This window comes from Mobula birostris, chromosome 2 (assembly GCF_030028105.1).
Source record: "Mobula birostris isolate sMobBir1 chromosome 2, sMobBir1.hap1, whole genome shotgun sequence".
NCBI lineage: Eukaryota > Metazoa > Chordata > Chondrichthyes > Myliobatiformes > Myliobatidae > Mobula > Mobula birostris.
Window position 1 is genome coordinate 220,501,027 of NC_092371.1, and position 17,632 is coordinate 220,518,658.

Consider the following 17,632-nt stretch of genomic DNA (forward strand, 5'->3'; position numbering starts at 1 on the left):
GTGGAGTCCAAGGGTAAATTAATGCCTAACTAGGTCATCCACCTGCAATCTCAGCATCCCAGCCAATACCAATCATTCCTTTTTGAGCAAAACTGGGACAGCCCAGGAGAAAGCTCTGAGCGTTACGTGGCCCAGGTTCTTCATAAGCTCTGTTCAGGCCAACAGCCTGGTGAAAACATTACCAATCTCTGCACGGGGTCCGGGAAACAGCATTCTCAAGTGTTTGGGTCAAGGTGGCATTAAGAGCTCCCCCTGACAGGATGGTAGGGGACAGGGGAAAGAACCACTATATAAGACCATAAGACAAAGGAGCAGAAGTCGGCCATTCGGCCCATCATGTCTGCTCCGCCATTTTATCATGAGCTGATCCATTCTCCCATTTAGTCTCACTCCCCCGCCTTCTCACCATAACCTTTGATGCCCTGGCTACTCAGATACCTGTCAATCTCTGCCTTAAATACACCCAATGACTTGGCCTCCACTGCCACCCGTGGCAACAAATTCCATAGATACACCACCCTCCGGCTAAAAAAATTTCTTCACATCTCTGTTCTGAATGGGCGCCCTTCAATCCTTAAGTCATGCCCTCTCGTACTAGACTCCCCCATCATGGGAAACAACTTTGCCTCATCCACTCTGTCCATGCCATTCAACATTTGAAATGTTTCTATGAGGTCCCCCCTCATCCTTCTAAACTCCAAGGAATACAGTCCAAATATCACTGCCTGCTGTCACCATAAAATAGGCAGTCTCCTCTGGACTCCAGTTTTACCCAGCAAGTGAGCCCAATACATTAAACCACTCAAATGAGTAATATGCAGGAAAGAACTCTGCTAAGTGAGCCCTGCTGAAGGGCTTCTGCCGGAAACATTGACTGTACTTTTTTCCCCATAGTTCCTCCAGCATTTTGTGTGTGTTGCTCTGCTAAGTGAATTGCTTTGGACACAGATGAGGAGATGATCTTTGCTGGGTGGGTGGAAAGAGTTCAGAGGAAACAAATGACCAAAAGTTTGGTTTACTGAGGAATTAACCAGTTGATGTGAAAGAGTTGATAAATGTCTCAACCCAAAAGGGTTCAGCTAGCACATAAAACATGCATATTCCCTACACTGCTCCCAGGCAGAGCCCTCAAGTGTGCACACCAGCTCACTGTTGTCTTCACGGACATCTTCAACACTTCACTCATCCAGGCTGCTATTCCCACATGCTCCAAGTTACCTACCGTCCCTGTAGCAAAGCACTCGACACCCTCTGAACTAAACAACTACTGCCCTGTGGCACTGATCACCATGAAGTGTTTTGAACGGCTGGTATCAAAAATGCCATTCCTGCCACACTGGACACTCGCCAGTATTCCTATTGACCAGAACTGCTCTTCAAAGGATACCATTAGCATTTGTCATGCACCTGGCATTGACACACCTAGAAAGCAAGGACACTCATGTCAGAATGCTGTTCATGGATTTCAATTCAGCATTCAACACTACTGTCCCAGAGACCCTGAGAATAAACTCCTACTCCTTGATCTAAACACTTCACTCTGCAACAGGCTGCAGCACCTGAGTAACCACACAGTCAGATTCACCGATGACATGATAGTGGTGGAGCTCATTACCAACAACGATGGCTTACACAGAAGAGGTGCAAGAGCTCCTGGCCTGGTGCCAGGCAAACATTGTAGGAAAGGCAGATAATAGTGCTGAAGATGAGGTCACTGGTTTACAAACAGAGGCATTGTCTAGTGATTAGAGGCTGTTGATAGGATAAAATTGTAGTCAACAGGATGAGTTACAACATAAAAGGTGGACAAAATTGAAAAAGGTGAACATAGGACTGAAAGTGCTGTATTTGAATGCACACAAGTACACGGAATAACGTAGATGAACATGTAGCACAGTTACAAACTGGTATGTATGATGTAGGCATCACTGAATCATGGCTGAAAGACAATTATAGCTGAAGCTTAATGTCCAAGGATACACACTGTACTGAAAGGACAGGCAGGAGAGCAGAGGGGGTTGTGTTGCTCTGTTGGTAAAAAGTGCAACCAAGTCATTACAAAACGGTGACATAGGGTCAGAAGGTGTTGAATCATTGTGGATAGAGCTAAGGAACTGCAAGGGTAAAAAGACCCTGATGTGAGTTGCATATAGACTCCCCACACAGTAAGGACGTGGCCTACAAGTTACAATTGGAGATAGAAAATGCATGCAAAAGCAGCAATGTTACAACAGTCATGGGGGACTTAAGTATGCGAGTAGATTGGGAAAATCAGGTTGGTTCTGGATTGGGTGTTGTGCAAAGAACCAAAATTGATTAGAGAGCTTAAGGTAAAAGAACCCTTTGCTGCAAGTGATCATAATATGATTGAATTCACCCTGAAATTTCTGAAGTGAAGCTAAAGTCAGATGTATCAGTATTACAGTGGAGTAAATAGAATACAGGGGCATGACAGAGGAGTTGGCCAGAATTGGTTGGAAAACACCACTGGCATAATGGTAGAGAAGCAATGGCTGGTATTTCTGGAAATATTTCGGAAGGCACAGGATATATACACCCCAGAGAGGAAGAAGTATTCTCAAGGAAAGATGTCACAACCATAAAAGCTAAACAGAGGGCAAATAATCGAGCAATATTAGTGGAGAAGTTAAGAGAATTGAGAAGCTTTTAAAAATCAACAGAAGGGAACTAAAAAAGTCATTAAGGTAAAGATGGAATACGAAAGTAAGCTAACCAATAATATTACAAGATACCAAAAGTTTCTTTAGATACATAGAGTGTAAATGAGAGGTGAGAGTAGATATCTGACCATTGGAAGATGATGCTGAAGGGGTAGAACGGGGGGACAATGAAAAAGTAGATGAATTTTGCATCAGTCTTCACTGTGGAAGACACGAGTAGTATGGTGGAAGGTCCAGGTGTCGGGGGCATGAAGTGTGTTAAGTTACCATAGCTACAGAGAAGGTTCTTGGGAAACTGATGTCTGAAGGTGGGCAAGTCACCTGGACTAGACAGTATTCACCCTAGAGTTCTGAAAGAGATGGCAAATGAGACTGTGGTAGCATTAGTAATGAATGATCTTTCAAGAATCACTAGATTCTGGAATGGTTCCAGAAGACTGGAAAATTGCAGATGTCACTCCACTCCAAGACGGGAGAGAGGCAAAAGGAAGGAAACTATAGGGCAGTTAGTCTGACCTCAATGGTTGGGAAGATGTTGGAGTCGATTATTAAGGAAGATCCATGCTGGCTCAGCCCAATCCTATCACTGCTATCAAGATATGCTGCTATTTCATCTTTAACAATAGCATCTTCCCCACTACTGATGTTAGGCTAACAGGGCGATAGTTCTCTGTTTTCTCCCTCCCTCCTTTCTTAAAAAGTGGGATAACATTAGCCATTTGCCAATCCTCAGGAACTGATCCTGAATCTAAGGAACATTGGAAAATGATCAAGGTCCCAGGACACATCCTACACAATCAAGAAAGCTCACCAATGCTCTGCTTTCTGAGGAGGCGGAAGAGAGCCAGACTGTGTACATCAATACTCATGAACTTCTACAGATGTGCAGTGGAGAGCATCCTAACACGCTGCATCACTGCATGGTATGGTAACTGCATTACAGCAGACAGGAAGGCTCCAAAGCAGGTAGTCAAAACATCTCAAAGCATCACCAGCCATCCAGGTCATCTATACAGAAAGGTGCCAGAAAAAGGCCATGAAGGATCCCACCCACCCTGCTAGTGGACTGTCTGTCCCACTCCCATCAGGGAGGAGGCTACGCAGCATCCATGCTAGGACCACCAAATTCAAAAACAGTTACTCTCTCCAAGCAGTAAAGCTGATCAACACCTCACCCCCGTCCACTACTGCTTTATAATTCCATTACCTTATGCACAGTCTGCCCTGTGCCTCATGCAACACTGTCAGAATCAGGTTAAATACCGGCAGTGTATGTCGTGAGATTTGTTGTAACGCGGCAGCAGCACATTACAAAATTAAAAAATGTAAGTTAAAGTATATGGATTAAAGGTAAATTGAATAAATAGCACAAAAAGGAAAAAAAAAGCAACACTCACAACGCACTGGAGGAACTCAGCAGGTTGGGCAGCATCCGTGGAAACGATGAGTTGATGTTTCGGGCCGGAACCCCCCAAAACGTTGACTCATCGTTTCCACGGATGCTGCCCGACCTGCTGAGTTCCTCCAGCGCGTTGTGAGTGTTGCTTTGATCCCAGCATCTGCAGATTATTTTGTGTTTAAGGGAAAAAAAGTAGTGAGGTAGCATTCATGGGTTCAATGTCCATTCAGAAATCAGACGGCAGAGGGAAGAGGCTGTTCCTGAATTGTTGAGTGTGTGCCTTCAGGCTTCTGTACTTCCATCCTGATGGAAGCAATGAGAAGAGAGCATGCCCTGGGTGATGGGGGGTCCTTAATGATGGACATATAATCAATGTATATAAGCTATCTTATGTATTGATATTTATTGTGTTCTTATTATTGTATTCTATATCTTATTAATTTTTGTGCTGCATCAGATCTGGAGTAACAATTTTTCCCATTCTCCTTCACAACTGTGTAGTGGAAATGACATTAAACAATCTTGAATCTTGATATGGCATTCCTTTGCACCTTAAACCTTTGAAGAGCTGACAACTTAATCCCTTCAGTATTAATCAAAAAGCTTCAAAACCTGGGCCACTATACCTCTCTCTGCAACTGGATCTTGACTTCCTCATCGGGAGACCACGGTCAGTGCAAATCTGTAATAACATCACCTCGTCGCTGACCATCAACACTGACACACCTTAAGGAAGTGCTCTTAGCCCTCTGCTCTGCTTATACTCATGAACATGTGGCTGGGCACAGCTCAAATGCCATCTATAAATTCACTGATGACATCACTGTTGTTGCCATAGGGTGTCCTACAGGAATGAGACTGATCGGCTGGTCGAGTAGTGTCGCAACAACAATCTCGCACTCATGTCAGCAAGATCAAGGAATTGATTGTAGACTACAGGGAGGGGAAATTGGGAGAACACACACCAGTCTTCAAACAGGGCTCAGCAGTGGAAAGGGGGAGCAGCTTTAAGTTCCTAAGCACCAAGATCTCAGAGGATCTACTGTATTCTGGGCCCAACTCATTGATGCAATCGCAAAGGTGGCACATCAGTGGCTATATTTCATTGGGAGCTTGAGGAGATTTGAGCTGTCACTAAAGACTCCAGTAAATTCTTACAGATGTACAGTGGAGAGCATTCTGATTGTTTACATCACTGCCTCATACAGAGGCTTCAATGCAGGGGATAGAAAAGGGCTGCAAATGGTTGTAGACCCAGCCACCTCCACCATGGGCAAAAGCCTCCCACCACTGAAAACATCTTCAAAAGATGGCATTTCAAGAAAGGGCCACCCATCATTAAGGATACTCACCATCAGGGACATGCCTTCTTTGCAATGCTATCATTTGGGGGGGGGCAGGGTACAGGACCAACACTTAACATTTTAGGAAGAGCTTTGTCCTCTCTGCCATCAGGCTTTGGAATGGTCCATGAACACTAACCCAGCTAGTCTTCTTTTGTAGTATTTTTTTACCGTTTTGTTCTATACGGCTGCCACAAAACACACTTCAAACCAAAGTTAAAATTAAAATTACCATTGACTTTAGAGCAAGATATGCAAATATGATTTAGCAACATGCAGCAATGGTATTATGGTACCATATTATCTGAATCCATCATTGTTCTTTTTAATGCCTCCTCAAAATGATGTTCATCATTGAGGATTCATTGGCTGAGGTTAGCCAATGAGAATCACAAGATCTCCTCATTCTGAATGACCAGGTGCCTTGAGATTCATGGGATCAGAAGTATACATTGAAGACATAAAGGGCTCTGTGTATTACTGTAATGCCACAGATAGTGGGTATGTCTTGCCAGCTGCACACATAAGAAAAGGAATAGCACTGAGCTGGCAACAAAGGAAAACCAGAATGTTGATTTGATTTCCACTGCTAAATATTGTTGAAAAGCAAGTAAGAATGAAAAAAATTCCTAGCAGCTGCTAGATTTGACTTCAACAAATCAGCTTCCTGTCCCAGCTTCATAAAAAGTGCATGAGATATAAACATACACATCAACAAGTAATGTTTATATATTCAACTTATCCATTCTGTTCCTGGAATTGCTATGAACACAGGATCTTCTGCTTCAGAATAGATGGATAGAAGATGACATTACGTCTGGAGCAACACACAGAGTGCTGTAATCACATCTGAGCTTTCTTCCTATCAGCACAACAAAATTTAAAAAATGAGGATTTGACTCCCTATTTTGCTCTGGTTCTCTCATGTCAGATTTACATTCAGACACCTGCTGGTAGAACATAAATCTGACCAAATAGAGCAAAGTGGAGAGTCAAATACTTGAGATTTAGCACTCTGAGTTAGTGCAAAGAGAAAGCCAATACCAGCCATTTATGCATGTCCTTCTGGAGAGGAATCAAATGCTTTCCTCTGAAAGAGGTGTTTGAAACATTTATAATGTTTGAAACCAAAGAGCGGTTGCTTCTAGAACCACAGAGGAACACCAGCAATTTTCTTTGAGACATCTCAAGGACCTATAACTTCACAAGAGAAAGCCAGAGACTGGATGGGGAAGGAGTATATAACGTAACAGACAAAGCAGAAAATAAACTACTGAAAATCCAATGCAAACTCACTAATAAGCCAAATAATGAGCAAAGCTGCAAGACACAGGGTGCACTCTTTCTACCATAACCACATGACTTTGAGCCAATTAAAGATGTAAACTGCTCACTCAAATTACCATTTCACACAAGTATAACATTGCCCAGCCAGCTAAGAACACAAGGAAATGAAGGATTGGAAAAATCTGCTTATGAGAACATTAAATGACTTTGCAGGATAAATTTGTGAATTATGAATGTAGGTTAGTAACTGTCCTATCACTGCATAACTATAAATAAATAAATTGCACAATGCCCAAAACCAACTTCTATCATAACACACAAAAAAGTTGCTAGTGAAGGTAGAAGGCCAGGCAGCATCTCTAGGAAGAGGTGCAGTCGACGTTTCGGGCCAAAACCCTTCGTCAGGACTAACTGAAAGAAGAGCTAGTAAGAGATTTGAAAGTGGGATGGAGAGGGGGAGGGGAAGATCCAAAATGATAGGAGAAGACAGGAGGAGGAGGGATGGAGCCAAGAGCTGGCAAAAGGGATATGAGAGGATCATGGGACAGGAGGCCCAGGGAGATAGAAAAGGTGGGGGGGAACCAGAAGATGGGCAAGGGGTAAAGTGAGGGGGACAACCCCTATCCCTATATGGATTCTATCGCAATCCATATTTGGAAAATATCAACCTGTTCACCCAAAAGCAAGGCGTTATCAGCAACAAATACTACCAGAAACTCTTAAATCAGTTTGTCAGCATTCAACTTTGCCCAGTCCCAAAAATAGACGAGAATTAAGTTCAATGAAGAAAATAAAAGCATGTGCATATTTTTATCTTTGACTATCTGTATATAGATGATTGTCAAATAGAAATATTGATTGCGCATTTCAATCACATTTTCTCTTTAATGAAAAGGATCTTAAGTTACTTTTAAATGTTGCATTGAATCATAAACAAGCTTTTAATTAGCAAAAATATCTTACCTCTTCAATTACCTCAATGACATCACCCATTTTTATTTCCAATTCATCCTCATTTTGGGGAATGTAATTAAAAGTTGCCTCACAATGTCGCTTTTTTGATCTTCCTGTGGGATTGACACACCAGAAATTATACTTAATAGCATCTGAAAAGACTTCATATTATAAACAAATTCTGCAGATGCTAGAAATCCAGAGCAACACACACAAAATACAGGAGGAACTCAGCAGATCAGGCAGCATCCATGGAAATTAATAAACAGTTGACTGACGTTTCGGATCGAGACTCTTCTTCAGTACTGGAAAGGGAGGGGGAAGATGGCAAAATAAATAAAGGTGGGGAGGGGAAGAAGGATGGCTAGAAGGTGATCTGAAGCCAGGTGGGTGGGAAAGATAATGGGCTGAAGATGAAGGAATCTGATATGAGAGGAGAATGGAATACTGGAGAAAAGGAAGGAGCCCAATCAGTGAAAACCATCGTAAATTGGTAGACCACATCCTTGAGCACCTCCGCTCCAAAGGGAACTTCCTGGTGGTCCAACATTTTAATTTCAATTCCCATCCTCATTCCAACATGTTGGTCCATGGCCTCCTCTTGTGCCAAGAAGAGGCCACGCTCAGGGTGGAGGAGCAACACCTTACATTCCACCTGGTTAGCCTCCAACCTGATAGCATGAATAACAATTTCTTCTGGTAAAAAAAAACTCTTCCTCCTCTTTTCTTGTATTCCCTACTCTGGACTCTTAACTCTTTTCACCTGCCTATCACCTCTCCTTGGTGCCCCTCCTTCCGACCCTTTCTCCTGTGGTTCACACTCCACTCCTATCAGATTCGCTCATCTCCAGCCCTTTCTCTCTCTGACCCACATGATTTCACCTATCACCTTCTAGTCATCCTTCTTCCCCCACCTCAAGCTTTTTATTCTGGCATCTTCCCCCTTCCTTTCCAGTCCTGAAAGAGGGATTCAGCTCAAAACCTCAACTGTTTATTCATTTCCATGGGTGCTGCCTGACCTGCTGAGTTCCTCCAATATTTTGCATGTGTTGCTTGAGATTTCACACTGCTCAGCTTAGCCTGCAGTAACGACAACTTAACTCCAAAATTCTTCTCGCAATCTGATCAATTTTCTTCAGAAAACTGGAACTGAATAACAGCAATATTGCATTTGATTCAGCAGTATAATGTTTTATAATGTGAATATCAATATCTGGTGAATTTTGTAATTGCTTGTACAGTTTTAGATCCTAATTAATTCCACTTTCAAAAAAACTAGAAATTATTTTGCTGAAAACTTTTTGAACAGCAAAAGTCTGTTTTCAAATCCTATTGTTAAATTGTTTTATCTAATTTCAAAGGCAATGATATCAAATTAACAGTTAAACTGTTAATATTTTAATCTAAAAGTTCAGCACTTTAATCATCAATACCTGGTGAATTTTGTAATTAGCTATGCCTCAACTTTAAAATTCTTCTCACATACACAGGGTATAAATACCATAAAAATTAGTCTTTGCAGCTGCAGCATAATACATTATATGAGGATGAACACAAGTATACACAACTTACTCTGATGAAATCACTAACTAGTTAATATTAAAGGGATTTCACCTTGCTCAAGGGTGAAGTGCAGGAGAGCCTTACACCTCCTTTGGTAGAGACGCATCTCCAACCTGCCACCCAAAATACCATCATACACCAGCTAAAAGGGTTATAGGGTAGTAACTAATCATATTTCTCACTTTAAGAACCTTAAAAATGTGAAGATTGCACATATGCACAACCAATCAGAAGCACAGAACAATACTGCACTAGTTAATCAATGGTTAAATCCCATGCAGTCAAAAATACATTTTATATATGGAAACAATGCCTGCCTCATGGCTTTATTCAAAACTACATTGAAGAGTACATGAAAGACACATGGAAGGATATTGTTTATTAAAGCAAAACAGCACTACTTAGAATGTCATTGCACTGATGCTCAAGTACGCTTGTACAATGTCATATATTGCTGGGACTACTTTTCTTAATTTTATGGCCAAAAATTTTCATTGGCAAAAATTATTTCACACCAAGACTGACACAGCACTGCACCAAATCTTGCTTTTGTTCATCCACTGAAACGCTAACAGATTTCCCTGCAGGCAATGTCAATGCATGTGTCCAGTGCTCGCTGATAAACTCACAAAGCTAAATCTGACAGTTCAGCCTCCAGCTAGACTCCACACAGCTCTCACGACTCACAGGAAAATGTATGTGTCGCACAGGAAACAAACATTTTCTTTGTTTAGTCTGTCACTCTTGCTAATGAGCGAAGCAGCACAAGCTGGAAATCAGAAATAAATTCAAGAAAATTCCAGAAATGCACAGCAAGGCAGGTAGCATCTGCAGAGAGAGAAACTCCACAGGTGTGCATGACCTACTATTCCTTGAATTTAGTGTTTTCATAATCCTTTTTAATTGACGTTGCCGTTCCTCTCTGTGCCTTCTGGCGCATTGGGCAGCAACCTTGCTGTTTCCCTAGCATTTGTCTGTTCTATTTTACAAGGCCGAGTTGCTGACTCGACGTTTAGCCCAGCACACATGGAAAGCGTGCAAAGAGCCAGCTGAATTTTGACTCACCTTGAAGCCTGGTGTGGATGCAGCTACACCACCAGCTGGCACATTTTTAATTGAGATCTTTCAATAATTCCATTATTGATCACTATATGCCATTTTGTATGATGTGGGTGATTATAGTCTTTCCATAACCATGCTTGTTCTTGGCAGATTTTTCTGAAGAAGTGGTTTGCCATTGCCTTCTTCTGGGCAGTGACTTTTTGGTAACACAAAGCTTTACAGTACAAGAGATCTGGGTTTATTTGCCACTACTGCCTGTAAGAGTTTGTACTTTCTACGGTGACCACATGGGTTTCCTCTGGGTGCTCCAATTTCCTCCCACAGTCCAAAGATATACAAGTTGATAGGTTAATTGGTCATTGTAAATTGTCCTGTGATTAGGCTCGGGATAGATCAGGTGTTGCTGGGTGGTGTGGCTTAAAGGGCCTACTTTACACTTATGTCAATAAGTATATAAGCACATTTACAAGATGGGTGACCCCAGCCATTATCAATACTCTTCAGGGATTGTTTGCCTAGCATCAGTGAGTGGTCACATAACCAGGACTCATGATATGCACCAGCTGCTCATACAACCATCCACCACCGGCCCCCATGGCTTCACACGAGCCTGACTGGGAGGCTAAGCAGGTGCTACAACTTGCCCAAGGGCGATCTGCAGGCTAACAGAGGGAGGAGCGCCTTACACCTCCTTTGGTTGAGGTGCATCTCCACCCTGCCACCCAAAATTCCATTATACACTAGCTAAAAGAATTATCGGATAGTAACACCCAGGGCATGCACTTTTCTCACTGTTACCATCAGGTAGGAGATACAGGCACACACTCAGCAACTCAGGAACAGGTTCCCCCCCCCCCTGCCCCCCTGCCATCCGATTCCTAAATGGATTTTGAAGCTTTGGACACTGCTTCACTTTTTTAATATACAGTATTTCTGTTTTTGCACTTTAATAATCTATTCAATCTATGTAATTGATGTATTTATTTATTATTATTTTTTCTCTCTCTGCTAAATTACAAGGGGTGATTGATAAGTTTGTGGCTTAAGGTAGAAGGAGTCAATTTTAGAAAACCCAGCACATTCATTTTTCAACATAGTCCCCTCCTACATTTAAACGCAACAACAGGAATTCTGCAGGTGCTGGAAATTCAAGCAACACACATAAAAGTTGCTGATGAATGCAGCAGGCCAGGCAGCATCTCTAGGAAGAGGTGCAGTCGATGTTTCAGGCCGAGACCCTTCGTCAGGACTAACTGAAGGAAGAGTGAGTAAGGGATTTGAAAGTTGGAGGGGGAGGGGGAGATCCAAAATGATAGGAGAAGACAGGAGGGGGAGGGATGGAGCCAAGAGCTGGACAGGTGATTGGCAAAAGGGGATACGAGAGGATCATGGGACAGGAGGTCTGGGAAGAAAGACAAGGGGGGGGCAGAGGATGGGCAAGGGGTATATTCAGAGGGACAGAGGGAGAAAAAGGAGAGTGAGAGAAAGAATGTGTGTATAAAAATAAGTAACAGATGGGGTACGAGGTGGAGGTGGGGCATTAGCAGAAGTTAGAGAGGTCGATGTTCATGCCATCAGGTTGGAGGCTACCCAGACGGAATATAAGGTGTTGTTCCTCCAACCTGAGTGTGGCTTCATCTTTACAGTAGAGGAGGCCGTGGATAGACATGTCAGAATGGGAATGGGATGTGGAATTAAAATGTGTGGCCACTGTGAGATCCAGCTTTCTCTGGCGGACAGAGCGTAGGTGTTCAGCAAAGCGGTCTCCCAGTCTGCGTCGGGTCTCGCCAATATATAAAAGGCCACATCGGGAGCACCGGACGCAGTATATCACCCCAGCCGACTCACAGGTGAAGTGTTGCCTCACCTGGAAGAACTGTTTGGGGCCCTGAATGGTGGTAAGGGAGGAAGTGTAAGGGCATGTGTAGCACTTGTTCCGCTTACACGGATAAGTGCCAGGAGGGAGATCAGTGGGGAGGGATGGGGGGGGACGAATGGACAAGGGAGTTGCGTAGGGAGCGATCCCTGCGGAATGCGGGGGGGGGGGTGGGGGAGGGAAAGATGTGCTTAGTGGTGGGATCCCGTCGGAGGTGGAAGTTACGGAGAATAATATGTTGGACCCGGAGGCTGGTGGGGTGGTAGGTGAGGACCAGGGGAACCCTATTCCTAGTGGGGTGGCGGGAGGATGGAGTGAGAGCAGATGTACGTGAAATGGGGGAGATGCGTTTAAGAGCAGAGTTGATAGTGGAGGAAGGGAAGCCCCTTTCTTTAAAAAAGGAAGACATCTCCCTCGTCCTAGAATGAAAAGCCTCATCCTGAGAGCAGATGCGGCAGAGATGGAGGAATTGCGAGAAGGGGATGGCATTTTTGCAAGAGACAGGGTGAGAAGAGGAATGGTCCAGATAGCTGTGAGAGTCAGTAGGCTTATAGTAGACATCAGTGGATAAGCTGTCTCCAGAGACAGAGACAGAAAGATCTAGAAAGGGGAGGGAGGTGTCGGAAATGGACCAGGTAAACTTAAGGACAGGGTGAAAGTTGGAGGCAAAGTTAATAAAGTCAATGAGTTCTGCATGCGTGCAGGAAGCAGCGCTTCTTTGGCAAGGACTCTTCCACCCCCACCGATGATCCCTTCTCCCGTCTTCAACCCTCCTCTTCTTCATGGACACCCCGCTCTGGTCTTCTGCCTGCTCTGGATCTCTTTATCGCTAACTGCCAATGGGACATCAACCGTCTCGACTTCACCGCACCTTGTCCCCATTCCAACCTCACTCCTTCGGAACGCTCTGCTCTCCACTCCCTCCGCACTAATCCTAACCTTGTTATTAAACCCGCCGATAAGGGGGGGTGCTGTTGTAGTTTGGCGTATTGACCTCTACCTTGCCGAGGCACAGCGACAACTCGCGGATACCTCCTCTTATTTACCCCTGGATCGTCACCCCACTAAGGAGCACCAGGCCATTGTCTCCTACACCATCACCGACTTTATCCGCTCAGGGGATCTCCCATCCACTGCTACCAACCTTATAGTTCCCACACCCCGCACTTCCCGTTTCTACCTCCTACCCAAGATCCACAAACCTGCCTGTCCTGGCAGACCTATTGTCTCAGCTTGCTCCTGCCCCACGGAACTCGTTTCTGCATACCTCGACACGGTTTTATCCCCCCTTGTTCAATCCCTTCCGACCTATGTTCGTGACACTTCTCACGCTCTTAAACTTTTCGATGATTTTAAGTTCCCTGGCCCCCACCGCTTTATTTTCACCATGGATGTCCAGTCCCTCTATACTTCCATCCCCCATCAGGAAGGTCTCAAAGCTCTACGCTTCTTTTTGGATTCCAGACCTAATCAGTTCCCCTCTACCACCACTCTGCTCCGTCTAGAGGAATTAGTTCTTACTCTTAATAGTTTCTCCTTTGGCTCCTCCCACTTCCTCCAAACTAAAGGTGTAGCTATGGGCACCTGTACGGGTCCTAGCTATGCCCGCCTTTTTGTTGGCTTTGTGGAACAATCTATGTTCTGTGCCTATTCTGGTATCTGTCCCCCACTTTTCCTTCGCTACATTGACGACTGCATTGGCGCTGCTTCCTGCACGCATGCAGAACTCGTTGACTTTATTAACTTTGCCTCCAACTTTCACCCTGCCCTCAAGTTTACCTGGTCCATTTCCGACACCTCCCTCCCCTTTCTAGATCTTTCTGTCTCTGTCTCTGGAGACAGCTTATCTACTGATGTCTACTATAAGCCTACTGACTCTCACAGCCATCTGGACTATTCCTCTTCTCACCCTGTCTCTTGCAAAAACGCCATCCCCTTCTCGCAATTCCTCCATCTCCGCCGCATCTGCTCTCAGGATGAGACTTTTCATTCTCGGACGAGGGAGATGTCTTCCTTTTTTAAAGAAAGGGGCTTCCCTTCCTCCACTATCAACTCTGCTCTTAAATGCATCTCCCCCATTTCACGTACATCTGCTCTCACTCCATCCTCCAGCCACCCCACTAGGAATCGGGTTCCCCTGGTCCTCACCTACCACCCCAACAGCCTCTGGGTCCAACATATTATTGTCCGTAACTTCCGCCACCTCCAACGGGATCCCACCACCAAGCACATCTTTCCCTCCCCCCCCTCTCTCTGCATTCTGCAGGGATCGCTCCCTACGCAACTCCCTTGTCCATTCGCTCCCCCCCATCCCTCCCCACTGATCTCCCTCCTGGCACTTATCCGTGTAAGCGGAACAAGTGCTACACGTGCCCTTACACTTCCTCCCTTACCACCATTCAGGGCCCCAAACAGTCCTTCCAGGTGAGGCAACACTTCACCTGTGAGTCGACTGGGGTGACATACTGTGTCCGGTGCTCCCGATGTGGCCTTTTATATATTGGCGAGCCCCGACGCAGACTGGGAGACCGCTTTGCTGAACATCTACGCTCTGTCCGCCAGAGAAAGCAGGATCTCCCAGTGGCCACACACTTTAATTCCACATCCCATTCCCATTCTGACATGTCTATCCACAGCCTCCTCTACTGTAAAGATGAAGCCACACTCAGGTTGGAGGAACAACACCCTATATTCCGTCTGGGTAGCCTCCAACCTGATGGCATGAACATCGACTTCTCTAACTTCCGCTAATGCCCCACCTCCACCTCGTACCCCATCTGTTACTTATTTTTATACACACATTCTTTCTCTCACTCTCCTTTTTCTCCCTCTGTCCCTCTGAATATACCCCTTGCCCATCCTCTGGGTCCCCCCCCCACCCTTGTCTTTCTTCCCGGACCTCCTGTTCCATGATCCTCTCGTATCCCTTTTGCCAATCACCTGTCCAGCTCTTGGCTCCATCCCTCCCCCTCCTGTCTTCTCCTATCATTTTGGATCTCCCCCTCCCCCTCCAACTTTCAAATCCCTTACTCACTCTTCCTTCAGTTAGTCCTGACGAAGGGTCTCGGTCCAAAACGTCGACTGTACCTCTTCCTAGAGATGCTGCCTGGCCTGCTGCGTTCACCAGCAACTTTTATGTGTGTTGTCCCCTCCTACATTTACACACTTAGTCCAGCGGTCATGGAGCATACAGGTCTTGGACCTCCAGAAAGTGTCCACAGCCGGGGTGATTGATAAGTTTGTGGCCTAAGGCAGAAGGAGATGAGTTATACAGCTCTCATTCCATGAACATGCAGTTCAGCACTTTGAGTGATAATGCAGAAAGTTTGAAGTTAATAACTCACCTCCTTCTACCTTAGGCCACGAACTTATCAATCACCCCTTGTATGTATTGCATTGAATTGCTGCTGCTAAGTTAACAAATTTCATGTCACACACCAGTGATAATAATCCTGATTCTGGTATTTCTCACTTTAAGAACATTAAAAAATGTAATATTGCGCATACGAACAACCAATCAGAAAAATAGAACAATATTGCACAGGAGTCATTTGATCTATCAGAACTGCAATAAATTGTTTTTTTTTAAGGCTACTAGAAAAGTACCCTTTGCAAAGCACCTTAAATGTTTCCTTTAGTCTTCAGCGATTCTGTCACAAAAATAAATGGAGAAATTGTTCTGATCAAAATACTTCACAATTCTCAAACAAAAGAAACTGAAGAGAAGCTCTCATCGACCATGGGCTCACTCCATCTTTAAGCTAATTATATATGATTGTATGTCCATCATCCACATCTCCCCTCAACCCCCACCACCTTGATATCAATAAATATATCAGAGAATTGAATATCCTCAGTGACTGAACTGTGCACCCTCTGAAGTCAGAACTTCAAGTTCCAGAAAGACTTGCCAGCTTCTGGCAAATTGGACACACACATGAGATCAAAAAGCAAAAATGTTCATGACTAGACATCGAAATTATTCAGAGATTGCTTCTCTCAAAATAGCTAATAACAGCTAATTCTTTAGGCATGTTAGGGCAATTAAAAAAATTATTGCATGCAAGATCTTACACAATCAAGTCAGTTAGTCATAAAGTACTGTCAGCTTGGCAAATTCAAATGTGCAAAAAGTTGAAAAAAATTACTTTGCTTCCATTAGTAATTTTGAAACAAAACCAATTTTAAATTCTTGGAAGACCCAAAACCTGCAGCTTACATTAAAATATGATTTCTTTCCAATAGTCAAATGTGGTGCATCAATAAATTTACAGAATAATTAATATCAGATAATTTTAAATCACCATGAAATACCCATGAGGCACACTGATCAACTCGAATGCCTATTGTCCCTTTTGATTCTATCAAGAAGTGGCTCACAACTCTTATCCAAACATTCAATACAAAGCTGACACAAACTCGCAAATGCAGCATGTATATATTAAAATTATTATACATTCTGAAAAAACACCTCACAAAGCACAGAATGCATTAAGGGATATACGGAGGTTTGGGATAAGTTAAACTACAGAATGATTTGAAAGATGCGCCATGACATAAATAGAACACCTTGTTTCCAAAACACTATGGATAGGAATATTAACTTTGCATTATTTGTTACACATGTTGCAGCATTCTGAATGACCTACATTTATAGATATATATACATACATTTATAACATGCCTTAAAAGGGAGGGCCAATGCAGGAATTTATTTAGTCTAGCCCAGAGGCAAATATTAACTTTTAAATGGCAGGAAAGAAGATGGTACTAACACAATACACCATATTTAGAATTAAAAATAATGAATCGTTACATACGAGGTGAGACAACAGAACTTGTAACCACTATATTTGGCACAACTTCAGCACTGAGGTAAAACAAAACTGAGCTTTCTGAAAGCAGAACCATCTACTTTGCAGATATAATCTGATACCTTCATCTGGATACAATTTAGCTCTGAACAATAGTTACAGATCTCATTCATTCAAATGATAGAGCGGAGGAAGGGGAAAACAGAAATAAATCTAAGATAGTGAGCAGTATAGATGTCAGGAAAGACAGGCAGGTGATGGGGCAAATGTGTAGCCATTGGGATGAGTTGCAGTGCAATAAAGTTGCAGTGAAATCAAAGCAAAAAGTATCAAATACTGGTCTTAAGGTGTTGTACTTAAATGCACGCAGCATAAGAAATAAGGTGGATGATCTTGTTGTACAGCTACAGATTGGCAGGTATGATATTGTGGCCATCATTGAGACCTGGCTAAAGGATGCATGTCTCTGGGAGCTGAACAGCCAAGGATACACGGTGTATTGGAAGGATAGGAAGGTAGGCAGAGGGGGAGGCGTGGCTTTATTGGTAAGAAATGATATTAAATCATTAGAAAGAGGTGATATAGGATCGGAAGGTGCAGAATCTTTATGGGTTCAGCTAAGGAATAGCAGGGGTAAAAGGACCCTGATGGCA

General features: G+C 43.7%; 1 protein-coding gene across 3 annotated transcripts in view; it reads right to left on the reverse strand.

The window, feature by feature from the left end:
* The window catches only part of cd2ap (CD2-associated protein), a 247,694-nt gene that overhangs the window by 93,123 nt on the left and 136,939 nt on the right, over window positions 1-17,632 (reverse strand). For all 3 annotated transcript variants that reach the window (XM_072251501.1, XM_072251500.1, XM_072251502.1), the window contains one exon: window positions 7,674-7,777. In XM_072251501.1, the coding sequence (XP_072107602.1) occupies window positions 7,674-7,777 (104 nt within the window). The remainder of the gene's footprint in view (window positions 1-7,673; window positions 7,778-17,632) is intronic.